This window comes from Musca autumnalis, unplaced genomic scaffold, assembly GCF_047663935.1.
Source record: "Musca autumnalis isolate F117 unplaced genomic scaffold, ASM4766393v1 scaffold_1, whole genome shotgun sequence".
Classification (NCBI taxonomy): domain Eukaryota; kingdom Metazoa; phylum Arthropoda; class Insecta; order Diptera; family Muscidae; genus Musca; species Musca autumnalis.
Window position 1 is genome coordinate 310,774,422 of NW_027411644.1, and position 27,201 is coordinate 310,801,622.

The following is a 27,201-nucleotide window of genomic DNA, read 5'->3' on the forward strand; positions in this document are numbered from 1 at the left end:
AGTATCTCTTTTTAAACAATTAAAGTGCTTCTTTTGACAGGTCAGCCATCCACTAGTACTTGAAAAAACATGTAGAAACATGAAGTTAGATTTGGACATGGAATTGGATCTTGTCAAATCCATCTACCGTCCATGCACATGTGCTCATTTCAAGTGTTCTTCTATTGTTGAGGTAATTTGATACATTGGGTAGCCATTGATATTTACGATTATTATTTTTTAAGTACATTTTTGATGTCCTGCAGTCGTCAGCTAAATTGTTTAAGTGGTCACAGTTAATAATGGATTTTCCAAGGTCCAATTTAAGGAAATGCGAATTTCCACAGGAAGTTCAAATGGTATTGATTTTTTTGTTATATTTTATTTATTGAGTATCAGTGGTATTTCCTACACCATTAATGTGGTAGGTTTGACGCATATGAAATAAATATTTACAACCCCATATTTTAAATCCGGGTTTTATGAACTATTTTTGTGAATTGACTACACCGGAAGTTTTGTTGCTGTAGCCGCAGGCAAAATAGAATTTCCAGAGCCAAGTTATGTAAGGCCCTGTTTTTACTTTTGTTTGTTTACATTGACATTTGACGTTCACTCAATTTGCATTCCTTGGAAATTCAGAATACTTGCAAATATCCAGTAAGATGTTTTGGAATACTTCTCTGGTATTATTGGGACCATGGATTTTATTTTCTGATGACACCCTTATGACAAAAACATTTGGAGTTTAGCTTAACAATTGTTTTCTTCTATTTATTAAAAAATATGATCTCAAATTCATGAATTTGTGTAGCCCCAGCGCCATATCGTCGGTGTCATGCTTATGTATTCCACACGCAATTTTTTGCTTTTTGAGATATAGGTGTTTTCTATGGTTTTCGCGTATGCTCTTTCTGAATTGTTGGTCGGATTTTTCCTATCAGCTCTAGTTTCCGAGATATCCACGTTTCAGCCCGGAAGCTTAAGTTCTTTTCAGGTATGATATTAATATTTTAATAACTTACAAATTTAAAAACACATTCCAAAAATCAGAACCTTAATTTTGGACTTAGAAGGTTTAAGAAGGGACAATATTTTTGTCACTTTGTTTCATATTATTTACAACATTTTACATTTGTGTTATAAGTGTGGATATAGAACAACTCGACAAAAATTCAATTTTTAAAGAATTCTCTATAACTGTTATATTCCAACAGATATTCCTCTAACTTTTGGCGAAGATGTTCTATATACTATGCATTACTAATAAATCTAGTCAAAAATATGAATATTTTCTTCAGTCAGCTCCAACCAGTTTTGACGCAAACATAAAAATGCGATTATCTCAAAACACGAAAATGGCGTATAGAGCACTTAAGCATGGCACCAACATGGAAACAGGTTTGTCTTAAGAAAGTTTATATTAAAAGTTTATATTACAAAGGAAGCATCTCGATAATATTCAAAAGATATATTTTTAAATTAGATTTAAAACTGGAGATTCTGGCAATACCTAAATGCTTTGAGGAAGATGGTTATACATATTCAGAACAACTGGTATATTCAATACGTTGCTTAATAATTCTAGCCTTCATCTCTTAATGTGAAGATTTGAACTATTCCTGGTATTAAGTCTAGTTTGATTTTGAGAAAATGTTATAGGTGATAACCAATGTTTTTAGTGATTTAAACATGTATGTACGCTAACCCTTTGAACGCGGAATTTTTTCCTTAAAAATACAAATATTTTTCATACTTATTATGAATGGTAATTGCAAAAATAAGTCCTCTGCGAAAGGAATTGTTATCAATTCCTCGCTGTTAGGGAGTTACCAAATCGTCGGTGTCATGCTTAAGTGGAAATACGCCATTTGCCCGTTTTGAGATAATCGCATTTCTTTATCCTTTACTTTTTGGGAATATTGTTAAAGAAAACCAGTAAGAAAGTATCAGTCAGCTGTGCTGACGGAAATATACCCTCAGCCACTGACCAAAAAACCACAAAACCAAACCAAGCACAATAATTATGTCACTATCTTAGGAAGTATTGACTTACTACGAAAAAAATGTACTGTTGTAAATGAGGCTGGTCGAACAACCTTCTGAATAAAGAATCAAAACTATGCGAGAGAAGCTCTTAAACTGCACTTTATCCGAATTTTGTGTGGGAGGTATCCGAAGAAGTGGACCGTTACCTCCATATTCCAATCTAATACTTGACTGGATGAAGTAATACGATGTGCAAAGTTTGCAACAATCAGAAAATCTCTTCGAGAATTATCTTGCGGATTTGTCATTTTGGTTGGTGCCGTCAAGGTTTCTTGGAGCTTTTAGGCCAATATCTCAGGAAGTATGGCCTTGCGCATGAAACAAATTGTACCGTCGTTGAGGAAGCCGCAAGGAAAACTTACTGAAAAAAATTCAAAACGATCCGAGAGGAGCTCTTAAACTTCACTTTATCCGAATTTTGTGTGGCAGGTACAGGAAGGAGTGGACCGATACACTCCATATTCCAATCTAATACATGACTGGATGAAATAATACGATGTGCAAAGTCTGCTCCATTCAGAAACTCCAGCGACAATTATCTTGCGTATTTACCATTTTGGTTGGTGCCGTCAGGGTTTCTTGGAGCTTTCAAGACAATATCTCTGGAAGTATGGACTTGCGCAAGGAGAAATTTGTACCGTCGTAAAGGGAGCCGCAAGGACAAGTTACTGAAAAGAAATTCAAAACCATCGGAGGGAAGCTCTTAAACTTCACTTTATCCGGGTTTTGTGTGGGAGGTACCCGAAGGAGTGGACCGATATAGTCCATATTCGAACCTGATATATATCTGGAAAGAATAACACGATGTGCAAAAATTAAAAATTACTATTCTTTTTATACCCTCAGCATTTATGTTAACGAGGGTATATACATTTTCATATGGGCAAAATATATCTCATTGAAATAATGGTTTTAGAAACCAAGACTCTTTGGACGAAATCCGTTTCTGTCCAAAATTTGACCCTCGTAATATTTTGTCCAAACTTAGTTTAAGTTCGAAGATAAGCGATATCGGTCCAGGTACCTTCAGGTACCTCCTACAAAAACGTTCAAAAATGTTCGGACAATTTTTGCGCACTATAACTCTTGAAGGATATAGATCAAGTTCGAATATGGACTATATTCGTCCACAACTTCCGGCGCTTCCCACAATAATTAAAACATGTTATTAACATGGTGTGCGCGGTATCTCTTGAACGGTGCAACCAGTTTGGTCCAAATTTTGGATCTCCTAATATTTTGTCCAAATTTAATTTTACTTCTAACATGTCCGATATCGGTCCTCTCCTTAAGTACCTCCCCCACAAAAGTTTAACATTGGTGTATAAGTGCAGTTTAGGGTCTGTTCGACGATCCTTTGGAAATGTATTCCAATGCTGTTCGTTGTGGCCCCGTTTACAGCGATATTGTTTTCCGTGGACAAGTCCATGCTTCCTAGCATACTGGTCCAAAGGTTATGCGAGGACCCACAGAAACGACTTTTGGGCGCGATATCTATCGAAAAGATATGACTCCCAAAATAAGATCCACTTCCATAATCGACTATGTCGGTGCATTCCTTTAAGCAGCTCCTCCGCAACTCTTTTGAACTTTAGTCCTAATTCACATTGTCGGCAAGTTCAAATATTCAAAAAATTCTGAAAAGAGCCTATATACATTCGATCTGTCCGTAGATGAAAGTTTCAATTCTCTGTCGGCAAACCCGACTTGTTATAAGCAAATATCATGGGTAAGTAATTATAATATCATGGATAAGGACATTATATTATATAACAATAATTTAGTTTTTCATCGAATTTGTTTTTAAACTTATAGAATAATGCAATAACAGGTGCAGTTTTCGATTTTCAATATTCAAAATAGGAATTCCGTGATAGGTTACTTTGAAAATGTATAATTAAATATTTTAAACAGTTGCTCTCAATTACATTTCTTCCACAAATGGACACATTAAAAGTATTTCTTTCACTAACATTCTGAGGTCGAAATCTCAAAAGTTTAGTTTTTTCCTGGATCAAAACCAATCCATTTATTCTCGTGGACTCATAAATGGTACATGTCCTCAAGATTTCGTGAGAAGATGGGAAAAACAAACTCATATACAGTTAGTCAACTATATTATTGCAAACGATGAATTTTTAAAAATTTAGAAGTTTAATTAGGAATTACTACAAGAAATTCTTTCAATAATGTTGGGCTTTTTGTAAATATCTGTTGATTTACCTGTTAATGACAACATCAAGCCAATAAATCCAGAAATCGGTTGGAAAAATGATAGGTACCTGGTTTTTGTGGTGTCAACTAAATAATTGCAAAATGAATTAATGTGCAATAAAATCGTGGGGTTTCCCCCGCAATTTTTTGCATATGCTACATTTGGTCTATTCCAATTATAATAATGGTAATTCCGTAAAAGAAATCCCTAAAATCACCTCTCGTAAACAGAGAAGTGTATGCAACATCATATACCGCACCGAGAAAGAAGCCAGGCTCGAACTGAGGGCGTTACATGGCAGGACCAAAATAGTAACCACACGAATTGGCAGGAAAATGATTAAAAATTTAACGAAAGAGCCCAAAGCAGCACCAGAAAATAGCGTTTTCTAATTAAAAATGATTTTGGAGTAAGTATGTCACATGGAAAAGTCAGAAAAGTGCTACATAATAACAATCACTCAACACGAGTGTCCAAGTAAAAACCATTGATCTCCCATCACAAAATATAGAAACTATTCAGACTTGTTATAGACAACTTTTCACGCCATCTTTAGTATTGGAATGGCGTTATATTTTCTGATGAGACTAAAATTATGTTGTACTATCAAAATGGACCACAAAAAATATTGGGAAAACCCTTGAAAGCCATGGAAAACAAAAATTTAATACATACCGTAAAGTTTGGAAAACTGTCAGCTTTGGCATAGGGTTGTATACCAAGCAGTGACGTTGATAATATCCTGATTTTGGAAGAAACAATGACATAGGAGGTTTATTTAGATGTTTTAAGAACAGATTTAACCAAAAGCGTAAAGAAATTTGGGCCTGTTGGCCCTGAAAATTCAAACAAATTGGGATATAAGTACGACCAAGACAACGACCCTAAGCATAAATCTAATTTATGTAGGACTTGGTTGTTATACAACTGTACCAAAGTCATTTACATCCCGTTCCAGTGTCTAGATATTAACCCCATCGAAAATTCATAGGTACACCTGAAGGAAAAAGTCGGGAATAGGTCGCCCATTAACCTGGGGGACTAAATAAAATGCAATAAAGAAGAATAGCTAAAATATACCATTGGAATATGACATTCCGAAACTTATTTATTAAATTCAGATACGTTTACAAGCTGTTTTTGATGCCAAATGTAGCCATACAATATATTAGAACCAACTTTTCGAAAAATACCGTGAAATACTGAAAAGTTGTGAATTTTGCAATTCTTTAGTTGACAGTGCAAATTATGAGTTGTACTCATTTTTGTTAATTTTAAGAAAACGTTTAGTGAAATTTAGCTAATTTTTATTTTATTATATTAATATACATGTGTAAGAATTATATTATTAACAAAAATATTAATAATGATATTTATACCAATAAAATGATGTTTTATTTAAAATGTTGTAATAATTTTGGTTTTGCAATTATTAAGTTGACTAACTGTATGTCATTTAAACAATAGTGAATCTAACTCACTACCTTGGAGTACTCCATTTTGAATGTACTCCATTTCGCTGCAATATGAATTTTAACAAATTGTTAGCTATTTCTTAGTGATATGTTCACAATACTTGAGCAATATAATATACTCCATAATAAATAATTTTCTGCAGAAAAGTTTTATTGTCTACCAAATCGGACGCTTTTGATAAGTCATAGAGGTTCCCTCCTTCTCCCCGAGACTCATTATTCAAACCATTACATATGGCATTTACAACATTAACAATTACTTCCTGTATACCACTTCTAAGGTGTCATCATATACCTAGAAAATTCTTTTTCTACTTTCTTTGTTGTAGAAATTTGTACATAGTCAAAAATGTATTGATCAATTGCTCCTTATCAGAAATCGCTTCTCCATAAAGTTTGACATTTTTAAATGTTTCGCGAATTTTTTGTTATAACGAATCGTAATTACAATGATGGTAAATCCCTTTCGATATTACAAAGAAGCCTGGTTATTTCATATTTTTGACAGAAATTCTTCCTGCATGTGAATAAACTTGTTCATACCCAATAGTTTTTAGCGATTTGAAGTAGTTTAGAAGTTGCATAGAGTCTCTACTAAAGGGGTTGTAAATTTCAGAAAATAAAAAAAAAATATTATTAACTTATTTTAAAATAGACGTAGCATAGAATTTGTTGTAACATTTTCAAGTAGATTGGAATATTGCCTGCCTTAAGAGCTTCGGAAAAGAAAAAGTTATTGTGTTTTGTATGTAACATAGAAACTAAAAACGTGTTTTTCTCCAATTGACATTTTGAAATCGGTGCCAACTATAGCTCAATGAAATCAAAATCTAGTCCTTGATCGATCGATTTTACTTTTAATTTTTTGACCGTTTTCTGACCAGAAAACGTCAGTTTTTGCTTCTTCCGAGAATACACCCGAGCAGACTCCAAAAGTCATCAAAGAATCATCCGTGTATTCCTTAAGTGATGATCCATTATTCCATTAACTCGTGCTTGGAAATTTGACTTCAATGAAAGGTCATTGGAGATGTGCAGCAATCGGTATTAATTGATATTTTTCTCGATAGTTTGTGAAGCAATCAGGTATGTCAGTATGCTCAACATTCATACATGTAGCCTTGTATCATTAGAAGCCAAATTGTGCTTTGGTGTGTATATCTATTATGCTTCACTGTTTTGAGAGCTTCAGCCGGAGAACTGCACATTGCCTGATATACATATGTATTTCGACCACTAAGTGTTATGCGACCTTCACAAAAATATAAAATAAAGTCCTCCTTTCTGAGAACTCTATCCACTAAAATATTATGACGATCCCAAAAAAAATAAAAAAATTGCGACCGACGGGACAGATAATTGCAGACGGACGGGTTCGGTCCTCGAGACATTATTTTGGAATGTATGTATTAGAGTTATGACTTTTAGACGGTACAATATGTTATAGACATACATATGCTTTGTTCCAGTACCTGTCAAAGTCTGTAAAATTTATCAAAAATAGACTCTTGCAGATTCAGATATAAAGCAAACAATCTTCAAAAATAAATGTCACAGAATGTTCGTTCAAATGATAATAAACATTGCTCATTCAATTTGATTTTTCTGATTTTTGTTTTTAATTTATTCAGATCTTCTTTTTGTCGGTATGCAGCTAATTAGCGCCTGTCTATAATAACTGTTTGTCAGTAAAGGACTAACATTTGATTGAAATAGATATTATGAATTATGTATTTAGAACTTCCATTACATTTCCAATTGGGTATATTACTACAATTTACGCATAATTTTCTTTACTAAATATTAACAAAAATGAAAAACTAACAAAAAACCGAAAACAAACTGAAATGTACAAAAAATAAACTAAATCTAAACAACAACAAATCACTTTCTATTAGAAGAACAACATAAAACTGCAAAAGAGATGAGCCACAGCGGTAAATATAAAATCTGACAATGATACATATGGACAGAGGAACCAACAAACAGATGGACGGACGGACATGAAACTCATTGCAGTTATAAACGAAAAAAATTAAATGACGAAAAAAAAACAATTAGAGAACCTACAAAATAAATAAAAGAAGACATGAAAAAATAACAACAACATCAAGCTGTAAGGAAAAATACAACAACAGCAGTGACACTAAACAAAACTAAAGGAACACATGTAAATTATTTTTTTGTTTTTGCTTCGAGAGTAAAAAAGGAAAATCCATAAACTGTAGAGCTAAACGTTTTCAGCGGCGGCAGCAGCAGCCGCAGTAAGATGTGCAGGGCATATTGCTGAAGTGACAGTGACAACAGTCAACGGCCCTAGTACTGGGCTTACCTTATGTTGGAGAATCCATCCCAACACGAAAGGAAACTAGAAGAGTATGGTGTATGAGTGCGTGTGTGTTCATGAGTGTTGTTGGTGTCAACATACCGCTGAGATGGGACGCCCGCCGCCTTCTTTTTTAACATAAACACACGTTTAATGCTGCCGCTGCTGCTGCTGTTAACTGTTGCTTGGTGTGACAGAGGCGTGTGAAGGGGTGCAGTGGTAAAGTGGAAACATAAGGCATCAACTGCACAAATCTACGCAGTGGCAGAGCAGCTGATACACGTTGCCGACTGCTCTGTCCCCGTCCGTGTATGGAAGATCCTTAGACGTGTCTTTAAATAATGAGCATCTTATAGTTTAATGGTTTATTCTATAACGAAACGTGGTGCGATCAAGATCATCAAAATAAAAACTGACGACATCAGAATTGAAAAATAAAAAAAAACGATCGTTGATTTCACAAAAAAAGCAAAGGAAAAAAGATGTGAAAATTGTTTCTTTGAGAGACAAGTGTTGTGAATTTCGAAACACCCGTTCGTGTGGCGATTGTAGACAGAAAAACGTTTTGCTTTTTGTTGTCCTAATACAAAAGTGTGGGGTTTTCCCAAGAAAATTGTCAACGCAATCAAAATAAAAAATAAAAAAAATTGGCAAATGTGCCAAAAACAATACGAAATTTTCACACACCATCCAAGTGAAAAGTGAGCAAAATTTTGTTTTAAATTCAAAGTGTGACCAAGTGACATTAAACGCGTGGTTGTGAAAAGTAGAAAATTTTGATTAATTAAAAGAAAGAAATAAAATAAAACGAGACAGTGCCCCACAAACAAATTATGAAGTGATTTATTTCAACAAAATTCCACAAACAACAAAAACAAAAAAACATGTCTTCCTCCTTAAAAATCAATACTCCAAATTTAAGCATTCCCACGATGAAATCATTGAAAATGTTCCACGATATTAGCACACCAGCCACTCCACCCTATACACCGGGCCCAGGGGCATCCTCCAACACAAAGGATACCAGTTATGCGGGTTCCATGAACTGCAACTTAATGTCTCCACCCTTAAGTGCGGCCAAGACCCAGGACCACTTCCGCGGCTCCATGTGTAATTTGAAATCTTACAACAATGCTTGTAACTATGGTGACTTCTCTTCCTCCGAAGTCCAGTTTCCTGATTTTTCCCAAATCACATTTTCCAATGCTGAGACACCAACTTCGTTGTATGGCAGCAGTTGTGGTGCAGGAAATGGAGGCCTACAATTTGAGACCTCAACCACGCCAAGTTATGATAATGAAGAAAGCATAAAAAGGCATTCCATGGGTAGTTGTTATGAGGAGGATGTTAAATATGAAGCGGCTACAGGTGTGGTTCATACACCCCACAGCAGTTTCAATCGTGAAGATGTATTTCGTTTTGAGCCGGAAGATATTGCCCGTTTAACGGAGACTTGTCAATTTGAGGACAGCACTGGAGAAGGTAGCTCCCTGTCAATGGTGCCCCAAACTCCATTTACACCACAAACACCCTACACGCCATATCCCGCCACTTATATGTCATTTACACCCAGTACCAGTCATCATCAACAGCAACAACAGCAGGTGGAGTATCATCACCAAAGCCTGTACCAGCAAGGGCCACAAACTTCAGCCCAGGCTCAAATGCAACAACAACAAATGCCCGAATGCAATGGCTATAACTTGGACATTGAATATTACAATTATGATGAAATCAACTGCCAGTCCAAAGAACAAAGTCCCTGTTCCTCACCTCCCCTAGATCCCTGGATGTCTTTAAATTTAAATGGAGAAAATGCAGTAGCCCAACCACCCAGGCAAGAATCCCCCAAAATCATAAACACCAGCTACGAAGCATCTTACACACCATCCTATGAACCGAGCATAAAACAAGAAAATCCCAACAAATTACCTTCCATGATGTCTACCTTCGGCACGCCGAAATATGAGCCTCTCAATAGTTTCAGTTACAATGAATATGAAATGCCTCATCAAAGGCCCAGTCATGTTTACAGTCCTCCCAGCCATTGCCATAATGCCGGTGCCAGTAATTATACTCCCACTCCCGGCTTTAATAATTTCAATACCCTAACAGAAGATTTTGAAAATTGCAACATGTTGAATTTGGAAAAACCCAATCGTGATCATAAAGTTATTTGGACCATTGATGAATTGGATGAAATTAATGACTTTTCGAATCCCCACCTGATGATGACGGGAGCCAATAATCAAGAAGGATATTTTAATCACTCCATGGAACGTCACGATGAAGAAGAAGAGGTGGAACATTATGGTGATATGTTCCAAAACCCTGGTGAGGTGGACGAGGAACAAGATGTTTTCTCTGGCGCCGCTGCATTGGAGGAGGATAATGATGATGAGGTGTTTTTGGTGGAGAAGCCCAAGGCAACAAAACAAAGACGTAAACGTGCAGCCAACAATTGTCGTGTTGCAGCCACCACTGCTGCTAACCAAATTGCCGAAGAAGTTTTACCCGATTTCGTCCAAGGACCCATGGTATGCCTGTGGACGGATTGCAATGAAGAATTCCCCAATCAAACGGAATTCGTGTGCCACATTGAAAAGAAACATGTTGATGTTAAACGTGGTGAAGATTTCTCCTGCTTTTGGGTTGATTGCCCACGGCGCTATAAGCCGTTCAATGCTCGCTACAAGTTGCTGATTCACATGCGTGTCCACAGCGGTGAAAAACCAAATAAGTGTCCGGTAAGTTGTTAAGTTTTTTGCTTGGATTTGATTTTTTTTAATTTGTTTTGAAGAGTTTTGGGGGCACAAAAAATGGTTTCGAAAGAAAAAAATTGAAGTCGCTTATAAATCAGTATCAAGGATCTCTTAAGAATTTAAAAATGTATTTTAGATGTAATTCCAATTTTTGGATTTGTTACGATCTTTTTTGTTAGACTTATAAAATATCGTACCATATCTAAAGCCCCTGTGTTATTTTATATCATACCGCTAATAGTTAGTAATTATTCGGTTGTTTTTTCAGGCATTGACAGTAACTCTGATCATAATCTTGAATGTCAATCGTATATTAAATAGGTATAACACACCTGATTTTCTTAGTGGTAATTTTCGATATTAAAATCTAATTAATTCCGCTGCCTTTAGGTTATACCATGGCATATCGACAGGTAGTGGCATGGACATATTTGTAATATGTTATTTAAACATTTTGTTTATGTTGCGAACAGCTGGTGTGATACCACTACCTTGGTAATTGTGAACCCATGGGTTATACTGTTTAGCGCCGAAAATTATGCAAAATATATTCCTTCAGAACTATGTTTTAATTGAAGTATAGATGGAGTTGCTTACAAAAATGAATGTAAAAACAATTTTCGCACATTTCTAGGACAAATTTAGAAAAAAATCATGTAATTTTTCTTACTTCTAAAGCAACAGTAGCTCTCATGAAAATTTTGCCCAACTATGTTGAAGCTGTTTAGTCTCAGCATTGGTATGGTAGTAATTGCCTTGAATTCCATTCTAAGAGAAATGTTCTTCAATACCAATTTGTGGTACCAAGGCGAACTATATGGCTGCCTTAATAGCTTAGTTGTGATTGAACTATAGATGGAGCTCATTACAAAAAGAAATTTGAAAGCAATTTTTTACAAGTTTTGCATATTTCTGGTACGAATTTAGAAAAATCATATCACTTTTTTTACTTCAAAAGCAACAGTATATCTCATGAAAAAATTTCCCATCTAAGTTTAAGCTGTTTTATCTCAACATTAGTAGTGACACTCAGCATTACCTTATACTTCATTCTTAGAGAGAAAATAGGTATGACGGGGCTGATTTTCTTAATTGAAAAATATTCTTGAACATGCTTCGCATAATTTAATTGCGAAATTCTACCAAATTCTTACATTTCAAGCGGGAAAGAGAGAGAGAGAGAGATTATGAAAATTTGTATGTGCCAAGACGAAGCAGTTTCATCTTCGTAATTCACACAATTGTAATTCACAAAATTGGGATCATTTCGATTTATATTGACATTTTATATGACATACCCGATTTGCTTAAATGTCAAATATTGATACTCAAAAGCATTGGTGCTCGCGTCTTTACGCCACCGTAAATGCAAGGTTCTCTTAAATGTTTTTAATCCAACAACACATCGGAGTTTGTTGTAATTTTTGAATTAATTCATCTTAGAAAATTATATTTAAAAATTGTAAAACATCTAATGCAAACTCAAGAAAAACCACTAATACCTCTACCTGTAATTTATACGACTTAGCTCCTTAAAGTATACTTTATTTATAATATAACATAATAACCTTATTTATGTGTTTAAATTGGCATATAGGTGGCGTTCGTTACATATTAAAATTTTAAGATTATTTTCTGGCATGTTTCTTATCATTCTGAGATGAAATTCGAAAAAATTTTGTATTTTTTCATTTGAACTCTTTTGAAGCAAGTTGAAACTTGTTTGAGATTTAGAAGTAAAACTTCAATTCGAAGAAAGACTTGAATTTGATTATCCATTGTTTGTTGTTAAAGAGAATTAAATTTTAAATATTATCGTCTATATTCGCCTTCAAATGTAGCTACAAGTATGGTTTTGCGCTCCTGTATTATCTCACATCTCAGGGCTGTATAAGGGAAAAATAATAAAATGTTACTAAACTTTAAAATATCTTTGGAATATTCTAAATTTATTTTGGAAAATGCCCGTCTTATTTTGTACCAAACATTGAACATCTTCAATGTCGGAACAGTGCTGACAAAAAATTTACATTTTTGTGTATTTTGTGTACATAATCAGATTACATCCCATTTAATCTCGGCTCGTTTTATTTGGAATATATCTCTTACTGTTCATCTAAAATTAATACCAATAAATTTCCAAAACCCATATATTATTCAATTTTTCGGTAATGCTGTTAGAATCAATCATAAAACCGGTTCCACAGTAATTATTTTATTATATCGACGCCTCCAAACAATACTATGCTAAGTCGACTTAGCATATTTTCAAGTTCTTTACATTTTTATATTTAACGTCCTTTAACTTAAATTCTGTCAAATTTTGGTAATAATCGGACAATCCGAACAGAAGTTATAAACAAATATTTACTTAGCATAGTACTGAAGGTCAAAGAAATTTCCAAACTTTTACAGCTTGTCCTGCAAAACTCACTGTTTAGAATTAGCAAACTATTATTTGGAGGTGTCGAACGTCCTTTAACTTAAATTCTGTAAAATTTTGGTAATGATCGGTCAATCCGAACAGAAGTTATAAACAAATATTTACTTAGCATAGTACTGAAGTTCAAAAAAATTTCCACACTTTGAGATCTTCTCCTGCAAAACTCACTTTTTAGACTTAGCATACTATTATTTGGAGGTGTCGATATATGTACATATGTCGAAAAAAAAATGAATTCGTTAAAACACTACCAAAATCGAGTGGGTTTTTCAAATTTGTTTTTTTTGTTTTGAAGCAAAAGCAAAGGAAATAATATTTCCAAAACTAAAGTTTGGATGTGTTTTGTGGGCACACATTTTCGATTCGAAATATATAAACAGGCTGTTAATCTTCCTCCTAAAAGTACATCATTATTATTCTTACAACAATATTTGAAATATATTATTTTTGGTCATTTAAATAATTTAAATTTTTTAAAGTAAAAAGTAAATAAAAACGTTTTAAAAAAATCGAATATTTACTTGAAATTAATATTAAACAAATTTATTTGCCTAAATTTGAAATATAAATGGACTGAATTTTAATGAAACTTCAACTGAAAATATGCTCGTTTTTAAATAATTTGTCCAACATCAATGTTGAATTTGAAGTTTAGATGACATCCTCAAATAATTCGATAACAATACTTGAAATATAGATGGGATTATAACAGTACTCAAACTTAAAGTTTTTTTTTGGTCGCTTTGTAGCCTTTATTAAATTGTAAAAATAAATAAATAATAATTATAATAATCTCAGGCTGCTAATATTCCTCCTAAAAGTATGTCATTATTATTCTTATTCGATAACAATATTTGAAATATATAATTTTTGGTAATTTAAATAATTTAAATTTTTTTAAAGTAAAAAGTAAATAAATACGTTTTTAAAAAAATCGAATATTTACTTAAAATTAATATTAAACAAATTTATTTGCCTAAATTTGAAATACAGATGGAATTAATTTTATTGATTCTTAAATAGTTGGTCCGATATCAATGTTTAATTTGAAGTGTAGATAACATCCTCAAATTCGATTACAATATTTGAAATATAGATGGCATTATAAACAGTACTCAAACTTAAAGTTCTTTTTTGTCGCTTTGTAGCTTTTGTTAAATATTCAAAAATAATAATAATAATAATAAAAATAATAATAACAATAATAATGATAATAATAATAATAATAATAATAATAATAATAATAATAATAATAATAATAATAATAATAATAATAATAATAATAATAATAATAATAATAATAATAATAATAATAATAATAATAATAATAATAATCATAATAATAATAATAAAAATAATAATAATAATAATAATAATAATAATAATAATAATAATAATAATAATAATAACAATAATAATAATGATAATAATAATAATAATCTCAAAAAAATTTTAAATTCCAAAAATATTTAAAATTTTCAAATATTTTTTATTAAAAAAAAATCAAACAAAAATTATTTGCCTGAAGTTTTTGTTGTTTTTTAATTAGTTACCATTTTAAATTTAAAATATAGATGGACTTACTTTTATTAATATTCCACCTACAAATATACTCATCATTAAGTCTTTTAAATAATTTGTCCGATATAAATGTTGAATTTGAAATGTAGGTGGGATTATAAAAAATAACTCAAATTAATGCATTTTTAGTAACTGTTGCCTCCATCAAGTTTCCACAAATTGTTTATTTCTAAAATATTAAAAGTTGTTTCAATTTGCATACAATTTAATTTGTATTCGTTTTTAATTTTACTAACAGTGTTGAATTAATTATATTTTTGGTCATTTTGTGGCCTTAGTCAAATATGTTTAAATTAAAAAAATATATATTAAAATTTTTCAATTTACATACATTTTATTTTGTATTTTTAATGTAATTAATTTCCATGAAACAAACCGATAGCCTTTGTTGCTAGTGCTTTATAATTATAAGTTTATTATAATAAACATTGAAATAAATAAATAAAATAAATTTCCATGAAATGGATTTCCGCCCAAACACGCAGAAAATATTACATTTCATTATATGTAATTAATGTAGATTAAAATAATGCAAAAATGTATTTATGAATTTTACAAGAAATTTTATTGGCAAATGTAACAGGAGTGGTTTTACAGGTCAAGGGTTTTGCTTTTGAGAAAAAAGTTTTCTCTTAAAATTCGGCGGAAATTTTTAATTAATATTATTTACCATATATAAACACACTGTACACTGTATGCCCTTTTTGTGGTAGGAAAAATAAATACTGAAACAATATACATAAAATTTCACACATATTTTTTGATATTATTATTTTTTTTTTGAACGAGCATGAAATGTAAATTATTTAAAAAAATATTTTAGGGGAAAGTTCTAGGACAGAGAAGCCATCCCACAGTCGATACGTCTGAAGAGCTGCTCAACTAACAGCGAAACCAGGTCAAGTAATTTGGTGACTGTGTGGGTTCGAGTCCTTGGCTTTCCTTTTTCACTTGCAAAAATTTTCGATCATCAAGCTTAACTCTAAATGAGAAAATTAATGGAAATAAACAATGTTTCAATAAATAGGAAAATATGAAATATAACTTCTTTATGAATGTCATATTTAAGTTGTGACTTCTAAAATTAACATTCAAATTGCATACTTTCTAAGTTTCCAGTATATGTTCCACTATATTGGCTATTCAAGAAAAATATACATTTAAAAATTATGTTTAAAAAATTACAGGTTTATTTGTGCCACTTAAAAAACCTTTGCCTGTTTTTTAGCAAAAATTTTAAAAATGTCCTTGCTTAAAAAAAAGAAAAAACAAATTAACCTTCATGCACAATGTTCATGTCATACTGTTCTACCAACTAAACTCTGCAATCAATTTTGTGTCCACTCATAAATATGTGGATGAGCTGCAAAAAAAAAACAACCATTATTTTTATTTATTATTTTTTTGTATATACAATTCATCAAATTTCATTGATGAAGATGATGATGGTGATGTGAAATGAAATCTATCAATTTTAATTAAACTATATAGTACATACATATAAATATTCGTGTGTGTATGTACATAAAAGTAATCACTTGTTTTTGCGCAAACAAAAAAACAACATATACATATATTGAATATATGGCATTTATAATAAACATAAACGTAATCATTTTTCGCCATTTAACTAAAAGCCGAATAATTGAATATGTACGACAATATTCAATATTATGGTTTTTTATAACCATGCTGAGTTGTTGCTGTCATTTTTAGTTTTTGTGTGTTTATGAAAATCAAATTTATTTCACACAAAATAAATCGATTTATTTTTTGATTTAATATACAAAACCCGAAAAAAAAACTATGGAAAATGAAAGAGTGCAACAAATTGACTGTATTGTGTACAACACACAAAAAAATGAGTTACAAAATACACAAAATCTGTAACTAAAAGGTATTACAAAGTACTTTCACCGAAATATTTAAATTGAATAAAAAATAGATTTGATATTCCAAATAATATGATAAAGTTAGAAAATTTGTTTACTATTCAAACACATTTAGAAATTTGAGCTTTTTTACATATGCAATAAGTTGTATTTGTAAAACATCTCTTGATATAAGCAACAAAATCAATTCAACAGTTATACAGGCAACACTCATCCTAAATCAATGATACCCAAACCTGAAGCTTTTCCTTGACATAGGTAGCAGGCATAGCTGTTGAAAGTAAGGTATTGCTGTATTATGATTTTTTTAAATATTCCCCTAAAAATATGCACAATTTGTACCCATTACATGTCCAATTAAATTATTGAATGTGAAGTATAGATGGCTTTATGATATTTACTCAATATTAAAAACAATTATTAAGGCGACTCGAATACAAATTCGTTCGAACTATTACCAAACTTCTGTTTTTGGAAAAATATTAAATTCGTTTTTGTTCCCTAAAAGCATGCACAGTTTTTACCAACTACTTGTCCAATTACATATTGGATGTGAAGTATAGATGTCATCATGATATTTACTCAATATTTAAAACAATTACTAAAACGATTCGTATACAAATTCGTTCGAACTACTACCAAACTTTTGTTTTTGGAAAAATATTTAATTCGTTTATGTTTTGTTAAGGAGTTTGGTAGTAATTCCTTGAGGTAGGGTAGCAGTTACAGATGTTGAAAGTTAGATATCGCTTCACAACAATTTAGTTTCGATATGTTGGCTAAAAGATCTGTATTGAGAGTTTTTAATATTCCCCCTAAAAATATACACAGTTTTTACCCACTACTCTTCCAATTATATATTGGATGTGAAGTATAGATGGCATTATAATATTTACTCCAATATTAAAAACAATTACTAAGACGATTCGAATACAAATTCGTTCGAATTACTACCAAACTTCTGTTTTTGGAAATATATTTAATTCGAATTTGAATTCGAATCGTCTTTGAGAAACAGGCCTTTAAATACCAGTTTATAACCGTCAAAGCAGGAAAAATCTTCTTATGATACCATTGATTTCAATTTAAAAATAGTTTCTTTGTTCACTAATTTGCTCCTTAATTTTCTTTAATTTTAATAATAAATACATATTACATTTTTTAAATATTTTAATAACATTTTCTATTTAAATTTTTTATCAATTGCAGTTCCCCGGTTGCAATAAGGCCTTTTCCCGCTTGGAAAATTTGAAAATCCATCAACGTTCACATACCGGTGAACGTCCATATGGCTGTCAATACAAGGGATGTTTAAAAGCCTTCAGCAATAGTTCGGACAGGGCAAAACATCAAAGAACTCATTACGATACGGTAAGTTTTGAACATTTTTATATGGAAAACAAACTTGAGGGAGGGTAGAGAGTATGTATGTAGAATTCCATGTTCCCAATATTCCATTTTTGGTATTAAAACCTCACAAAGACTCCCCCAGAATTATGCACTGCGTACAACAATCTACTAGAAAGAGTTACTACTAATGAAGTTTAGATGGCGTTGGATAAAATCTGAAGCAGCGTATACCTTATTTTTTTAGCTTTTCCCTTTAATTTCACATCATTGGGCTTTTAAGGCCTATGTCAATAAGCTACCTCGCCTGCTTGCTTCTGATAAAAGAAAAAAAAATAAAGGGCAACACAATTCGAAATTTGCTCGGCCACCTTTATTCTTTTATTTTTATTTTGTCAGAAATGAAGCAGGAAAGCCAGGCAAGCAGGCGAGGTAGCTTATGTACGCAGGCCTTTAGTTGGTCATAAAATTGTATCTTCATTTTAATTGCCCACAATGTTTCATCATTGGTCCTTAAGCATAAGTAAAACTTACTCATTATAGAATATACAACTTTTCGCCTAAAAGTATGCACTTCTTGCAAAAAAATTCATTATAGATCGGAGTGACAATTGACATCTAGATGACGTTCTTTTAAATATGCAACAGTTTTTATTTATTTTTTCTTACTTTCCCCATTTAATTTCGCATCCTTGGCCATTCAATTTATTCATTATCACATCAACTGATGTTTCAAAATTCTACATTCACTATGCATTCTATACTCTACGCGTTTTTGACATTTTCTGCTACAAACAATCGAAAAACACAAATGAAACAGACACTCTTCATGTCATAGCGACAACAGTCATGTTTTTCTTTAGATGTCCATGTTTTCCATGAATGAATGAAATTGGTATAGCCGAACACTTCTATGAAAAAAATTCCACAAAAACATTTTCGAACACACACAGTTGAGTGATTTATAGCTGCACATTTGTGGCGAAAAAAACCCGACAAAACATAACGTTTGGTGTCCTTGTGAACTCTATTGCAAACTGATATTATGTACACACACCACCACCACCGTCATTTTGATGCAACATATTGTTGTGAGATTTCAATTGTTACCAATGGCAGGCAATGCAAATCAGAGAGACAGAGGCTTATTTTCCTATGATGTCTTTAAATCCCTCTCAAACAAATACGAAAATCATATATTCTACGAAAAGCAAAAAGTGTTGTGCAGCCAATGGTTATGAAAGCTACTGGCATATGAGAACAGTTGCCATGATGGTTGGCATTTTGTTGGGAAATACACTTGAAAAAATGGAAATAGAAAAGTTTTTTGATTTTTTTCTCAGTATAGAGCCTTGGGAAATTATTTCTTTATTTTACTAATTTTGATGAATTTCTTTTTTCAACCGATTTTTTTCCAAATCCAAAGATGTATCCTTTAAATTTGAGTATTTATCGTTTTGGGTTCATGGTCCTTTTTACACATTTTTATGCAATTTTTTGGTCAAACCCATTTCTATTTCTCTCGGTGTATCTTCCTAGATAACTCTCTTCAATTTGCGTATTTATCGTTCTGGTTTCATGGTCACCAACAAATGTGTCTCATAATGGGCTCATGAACATTTTCCAACATTTGACAGTTATAAAGCACGCACTTCATAGCGATAAGGTCCGATGCACTTTTTGCATTAGGATACCAAACACAGATACGCAAATAAATGCAAAAAAAAAACATGTTACCATGACATAAGAGATGTGCCAACCTTTTTAGATGGATATTTGGCAAAAGGCTTTTGGAGAAGATGACATTACATAAGGAAAATCAATGTGGTTGTCATTGCAACCGCGTTTGTAGTTTGTTAAACCTAGCGAAATCTTAAAAAGTAATGGTTAATGGGAACGTATGTCTCCAAATTCCTTATAATTTTAGAATTAGGAATTAACACTTTAAAATGTTAGACATGATAGTACTTTTTTGGGTATTTATCATAAAAGGGATCATTAAATGCAATAGATAAAATAGAATATTAATAATAGAATAACGCCATCTATACTTCAACATTGCTATATATACTAAAATAGTTGTGTGAACAAGTAAAATTCAAAGAATACTTTTAGGGTAATTTTTTGAATCGCTACAAATCAAAGAAAACATGAATTATGATGCATACATACATACATATGTTCCCACAACATCCCCGAAGGGACAAGGGAGACTTCTCTCATATCAATGAGTGCACGCCGATTCATATTGGCTCAATGATATGGGACCTACTTTTTATCGCCGAGTCCGAACGGCGTGTCTTACGACACCACTTGTAGAGAAGTTTTTCATGGCTGAAATACTCAGGAGATGTCGCCAGCATTACTGAGGGGGAATTTTGCCACCGTTGTAAATTTGATGTTGCTTGGCCTGGGATTCGAACCGCAGACCTTCTGAGTGCAAGGCGGACGTGCTAACCATTGCACCACGGTGGCCCCCAATTATGATGGGAACTTATAATTACAAATCGAGAATGTCTCCCTCTAAAATGTTATTTTTTTAGTGCGTCAAATTGCCAAAAAAAAAAAAAAAATACTTGAAAACCGCACGTGTGCCGTCTATACTTCAAAATCAGTAAGAATAGTGAGATATTCAATTTTTAGAGCATTTCTGTGATTTTTTTTTAACAAAAATTTTAAATTCCTGATAATTCTACATGAAGGAGGTCTCCTTTTAAAATTTCGAACTTGTTTTTTTTTTTAATTCCCCATAAAAATTTTTAAAAATGATCGTAAGTTCATTGAAAAATTAATGTATGCTCCAACGCCATCTATACTTCAGTATCACCAGGTATTTTGGCTAGTTGTATGGAACAGTATAATTTAGAGCATACTTTTAGGCACAATACTTTTCTAACGTTTCTTAAAACTCTTTTTCAAAAAGTATGCATTGGTAGATTGGTTCGTACTGATAGATACTTTAACATTACCATGAATATTGGGAGTGCTGGTATTGCAAAGTAAAATTTAGAACATACTTTTAGGCATATAACCTTTCTTAGGCTCCTCGAAAACTAAAGGTATTCAGTAGGCCTATTCTGTAACTTTTTTCGATTAAAAGTTGTTAAAATTTCTTTTGTTTTTTGTAACAACTACAAAACAAATGAAATTGTTGTAAAATAAACAATGAGTAAAGTTGTTAAAAAGTTACTTTGAATTTTTTCAAACAAAAAAAAATCATAATTAATACCCGCTTCATGGGAACAGGTGATTGTAATTTTAGATGAAGGATGTCACCTTTATAAACTGGATTTTTTTTAATTCCACATAAAAAGGTTTAAAATTTTTCGTATGGTCATTGAAAAATGAATGTATGCTCCAACGCCATCTATACTTCAAGATCACCATTAACTGGAAAAGTATAATTTAGATCATACTTTTAGGCACATGACTTTTGTAAGGTTTCAATTCAATTCAATTTATTTTCATAAATGGGAACCTAGCCCATAGGGCCAAGAGCGGTTCCAAAAGCTACAAAACATACACTACTCCAATAAAAACCTTTTTCAAAATATATCCATTGGTGGATTTGTTCATACTGGTAGATAATTTAATATTACCATGAATTCTGGGAGGAGTGTTATTAAAAAGTTAAATTTAGAGTATGCTTTTAGGCACATAACCTCACTTAGGCTCCTCATAAACAAAATGTATGCTGGTATAGCTATTCCAACCATTTTTTCTTTTGTCTACTTTAGGGAGTTGTTAGTTGATTCTGCTGAACACGTGAGCCCTATTTTGCCGATACAAGCAAATCCCACTGGTCTTGAAACCAGGAAACACTTAAAGCTCTGGTGTAAGAAGGTGAATGAGAATTAAAGCAATGACTGAAATAGTAGTTATTGGTATAATCTTTTTGGCTTAATCGACGTCTCTAAAACGATTCGAATTGAAATTCGTTCGAAGTTTTACCAAACTCATGTTTTGTTTAGAACATTTTCGTTTGATTGAAACCAACGAACGAAGTTGAATTCTGTTCGCCTTAGTGAAACCGGCCATAAATATTATCATTGGCATTGTAACAGTTTTTTTACTTACTTAAACTCAAACAAAAATCGATTTCTAAATTGAATTACTGTCTGTTGGAGCGTTTTTTCGTGGAGAAATTATTCGATAACTGAAAGTGGGAATATTTCATATTTTTAGGCATTAAAAGGATGTGTTGAAATCCTCAAAATACCTAAAACAATTTTCTTATCTTTTTATCCTTCCCTCCTAAATTCCTCCTTTATTAATATTTTTCTCTCCTTTTCTTGTCTTTACAGAAACCCTATGCCTGTCAATTGCCAGGTTGCACAAAACGCTATACCGACCCATCAAGCTTGCGCAAGCATGTTAAAAATCATGCTTTACGCAATGCCAATGGTCATTTGGGGCGTAGAAAATCCACAACAGCTGCTGCCACGAAGAAAACACCCAACACTCCCAAAACTCGTCGTCATTCAGAATCGTCATTAATGCAAAACAAAGTCATGGCAAAAAATAAAAACCAAGCCCTGACAAACAGACCTTTAACCCAAGCACAGCAGCAACAACAACAACAAGCTCAGCAACAACACCAATCTCAAAAGCCAAGAAGTAATAGTTGCAGTGAAATGTCCTTGATAGTGGCCAATAACAATTATCAAGATAAACAAAAGCTTAACAACTACAATGGCACAACAACAAGCATGCAACATGTCGAACAACAAAATATGCTAAGCGAAAGCCAATTACCATTGGCCACAACAGCTAATCACAATTCAATGAACTTTAATGAGTTGTCCAATTGTATTGTGACCATTGAACAACACAATCGAGAAGTTGGAGAGGGTGCTGGTGGTGCCATGACCACATATAATTTGTCCGGTACCACAAATCGTCGCAACAGCAGTGACAGTGTGATTAGCAACAGCAGTAATGGCAGCATTCTTAGCAATTCCAGTATCAATCAAATCAATGAATTCCAACAATTGTTGCAACAACATCATGGGCAACAGCAACAAACCAAGAACCAAACAAATGTGGTTGGTGCAACACCAACTACATGTGATATGTTACAAAGTGGTAACAACAACAATGCCACAAATTCGTTTAGTGGCCAGCAACAACAACAGCAGGAGTCTCAAACAACAACAACTATTGACTCGCATATTGGCAATTCCTGTGAGTCTAACTCTAATGATGAAGCTGAATATGTCTCATTCGAGTATGTTAAAAAGTTGCTATGCGAAACCTTTGATTGCATGGATGATGGTGAAGATAATGCTTCCGCCGCTGCAGAAAGCGGCAGCAATTCCACCAATAACAAAACATCTAACCCCAATGCCACATCATTAACGTCAACGGCAACAACTGATGTTGTTACGGCAACCAGTGCGGCTACAATTGGGGCTAGTATCGTTGTCATTAGTGGCGATAAACAAAAGTCCACAACAACAGCAGCAACAAATTCAATGGCTGCCGCCAATATGGGTAGCAGTGAAAATTTAACATCCAATGGCGAGACAGATGCTGATCATGAATTTGCCAAACATTTTGATATGGATTATTTGGAAAGTTTTATGTAAATTTATAGATATTTAAAAAGAAAAGACAAAAACAACAAATGTAAATAATTTAGGCTAAATGACAACAAAAAATACACCTAAAATACTTAAAAAATACTATTTGTAAAACCAAAGACAAACCAAGACACAGCTACACACCAAAGACCTTTAGGATTAAAAGAAATGTATTATTTTTTAAGACAACTTCCAAACAAACCAAACAAAGTTATTAATACTTTGGATGAGAAAAATACATAAATACTTTTCTAAAATATTTTTTAAGACAGCCATTTGTATATTTATCACAAAAGGGGTCCCGAGATATGTACCTCTAACTCGTTAAATTAAACCACAAACTTTGCCGAAATTCCTGTCTCCCAAAATATTTTATAAGCAAATGAAAATGTTACTAAAATGAGGGTTAAAAACGATCTCAAAAGTTGGAACATAGCTTTACGAGAAGTTTTAATATTTTATACATTAATATAAACAAGAAAAACAAAACTACAAAATATTATTATTAACAAATCTTGTTCAAAAGTACCACGTTTCGATTACAAATTTAATAACAAAAATCTAAAAAATATTTAAAATTTTATTTTAATTATTATCTTTTTTTCTGAAGAACCAATTTGTAAAATAATTTGACAAATTTAAAAAACTAAATGTAGTTATAAAAAATTATCACGCTTCCATTATAAAATTATTGCCAATAAGCAAAACATTATTTTACTTATTATTATTTTTTTTTTAAACCCCAAATTGTAAAATAATTTGAAAATTTTAAATTCATTAATAGTTGTTTAACCTTTTTATTTTTTTATTTTACCTTATCTTGAGTTTAAGATTACAAAAAATCGTTCCTACAAAAAAACATTATCTCCCTAATGTTAAGCTTTATAACCAAAATGAAAACTACAACCAAAACGAAAACCAAACCTTAGTGATTTACCACGTCTTCCCAAAATCCCTGATCATGTATTAATTTTTTTACATGAACTATGATTCAATATATACATAAATATATTTTAATATAATAATTATAAAACTTTAAAACTCAAACACTGTGTGTTTGAGTGAACTCTAAACTAAGACATTTTAATGCTTTAACAATGAAAACGAAAAATCGTATAATTTATACATATAACGATTTAGTATTTAAGTGAAAAATATTAGCTTTGTAGCGAAATTGTTAATACTTTTTTATATATAATAAAAAAACAAATACAAACTATTGTACTTAGTTTTAGCTTATACAACGAACGAATATTTTTTATTAGTTAAATAAAAACAATATTAAAAAATTAAAAACAAAAACAACCTGTGGTTTTTTTATTTCATGGAATAACAAAATGTTAAATTCACTATCGTTTAGGGCCATGGCAGAACAATAAAAGGTAATAGCAATACACAGCTGACTGAACTGGGTTGTAAGGTTAGTGTCAAATTCCATACGACATTTTATATATCGATGCCTTACTTCCTTAACCTCGTATCATAAAAAACACAACTTTTCAAAAATACAACTTTCGTGGTACCTCAAACATAGACACACACAGTGACGTAGATAATAAATGCCATTATTCCACTTTTATCGTCCACTTCTGCCCGCTTTTATGGTAACTATTGCTAGGTATTGGAACCACCGTGGTGCAGTGGTATGCAAGTCCGCCTTGAACTCAGATTGTCTGCGGTTCAATCCCTGACCAGATTATCAAAATTTTCGGCGGTGGCAAATCTCAGTGTAATGTCGGCTTACATTTCCTCAGTATTTCAACACTCACTGCCGTAAGACACGCCGTTCCGGCTCTGCGATAAGATGTATGTCCCACATTATTGAGCCAATTGGAGTGCACTCACACAGGAGAGAAGCCCCCGTTGTCCTCTCGGGGGTATTGTGGAACATATGTTTGTATGTATTCCACTTTTATCCGTTCACTCAATGCCAAATATTACATAAACATAATATCTCAACCAATGTTAGCATAACAATTTTGAAGATTTTAACTTTATTCGTTAACAATATACGATATTGTACACTTTTAATAAATGTTGGTAATTGTCGTAAACTTATTGTTCTAATTTCCAAAAACTCTTTAATACAACTATTTTGCACTCCGTCCCTGTTCCAATTTTCCGCTTAGAATTCTAGCTCTAGTCGTTCGCGTAATATGAAAGGTAACATTTGTTGTGCATTTTAGTATTTTTATACCCACAGCATTTATGCTGACGAGAGTATATCACGAATATTGTCAATTATTTCATATGCCATTTCAGAAAAAAATGATAAATTTTTTTCGCGCTACATCAACGATTTTTGATATGTAGGTTAAGAAAAAAATTTCCAGTACGAATCTGGTCGCCAAGCTTTAGTTGTTGCGGACGAAAGTTATGGCGTTTTTATTTCGTTTTTTAAGAAAGAAAATGTTATAAAAACTCTAATTATTTTAATGAGCACAACTGTTACAAAAAAGTTCTCTCGAAGTGACTTCAGCGAGTAGATTACATAATACCTGCAAAATGATACACAGAATTCTAGGAATGTACATAAAATTGATAAATTATTGAATATATGTCAACTTTAATCAAAATTAAGGCCCAAAATGAAGGTCATAAAATAACATAAAAATTTGGTGTGGATCAAAACTTCACGGCGAACCAAATAAGACTACAATCATACAAATTGGTGTTATAGTTTCTATGTTACAGCCAAAATAAGCAAATATTTTGGCCAAAAAAATAATTTTTTGTTTGAAAAAATATTTTTTCACATACATTATGTAGTAGAAAATATTGTAAAAATCTATAGGAATACTTCCTTCATTTTGCTTAAATCTCCCAATAAAATAGACGGATTTTGATTTATTGACATTCACATTAAAGCAATCCCATTAAGGAAGGTAATTGTGTTGATGAGGATATATCTCAAAGCTTCTGAAATGGAAATAGAGGTCAAATAATCCATTTTAATTTATATGCATTTTAAAACACATGTAAATCGCGTAATTATCAAAATCATTTTGTCCGCATGTGATTTTCATGTACAGCAAGACTATATCTTTTAATTTGTATGTATTTTTCGAAATTTAATTTTGAGGCTAAGATGTAGCATCGGCTGCATCTTAGCACTAAAAAACCTATAAAATATCGCTAATTTGCACAAAGTGCATACAATTTTTGTCCGCATCCGATTTCAGTGTCCACCATGAAAATCAACATCGATATATATCTGTTTGAAGGCGATCAATCAAGAACCGTGGATGTAGCACCACACACTACTTTTTGGGATAAAATGAATGTAGTTTCCTTATCAGTGAAGTTTTTAAACCTCTGTTTCCGCTAAAACGAAGATGATGCACTAGTTTTTTCATTGCAGTGGAAACGATCCGGAGAAAACGCGATAAAATACGCGATATTTTCAAAAAAAATTTTAGGTGATTTTTTTACTTTGAAATTTCTCGTAACTCGCGTTTTAGTAGATGGATTTTCACGAGGAATGATTTATTGGATCCGGAACGTAAAAAACTAAAATCTGCAATGGAGTACAAGGTATTGTAGAGACAAT

General features: G+C 32.2%; 1 protein-coding gene across 1 annotated transcript; it reads left to right on the plus strand.

Annotated features, from left to right (window-relative positions):
- Positions 1 to 8,396: 8,396 nt before the first annotated feature.
- On the plus strand, positions 8,397 to 24,545 carry lmd (lame duck). Its single transcript, XM_073962227.1, has 3 exons — positions 8,397 to 10,791; positions 17,932 to 18,093; positions 22,374 to 24,545. Exons 1-3 carry the CDS (start codon positions 8,929 to 8,931, stop codon positions 23,655 to 23,657), a joined length of 3,309 nt encoding a protein of 1,102 aa, XP_073818328.1. The 5' UTR covers positions 8,397 to 8,928; the 3' UTR covers positions 23,658 to 24,545.
- The last annotated feature ends 2,656 nt before the right edge of the window (positions 24,546 to 27,201 follow it).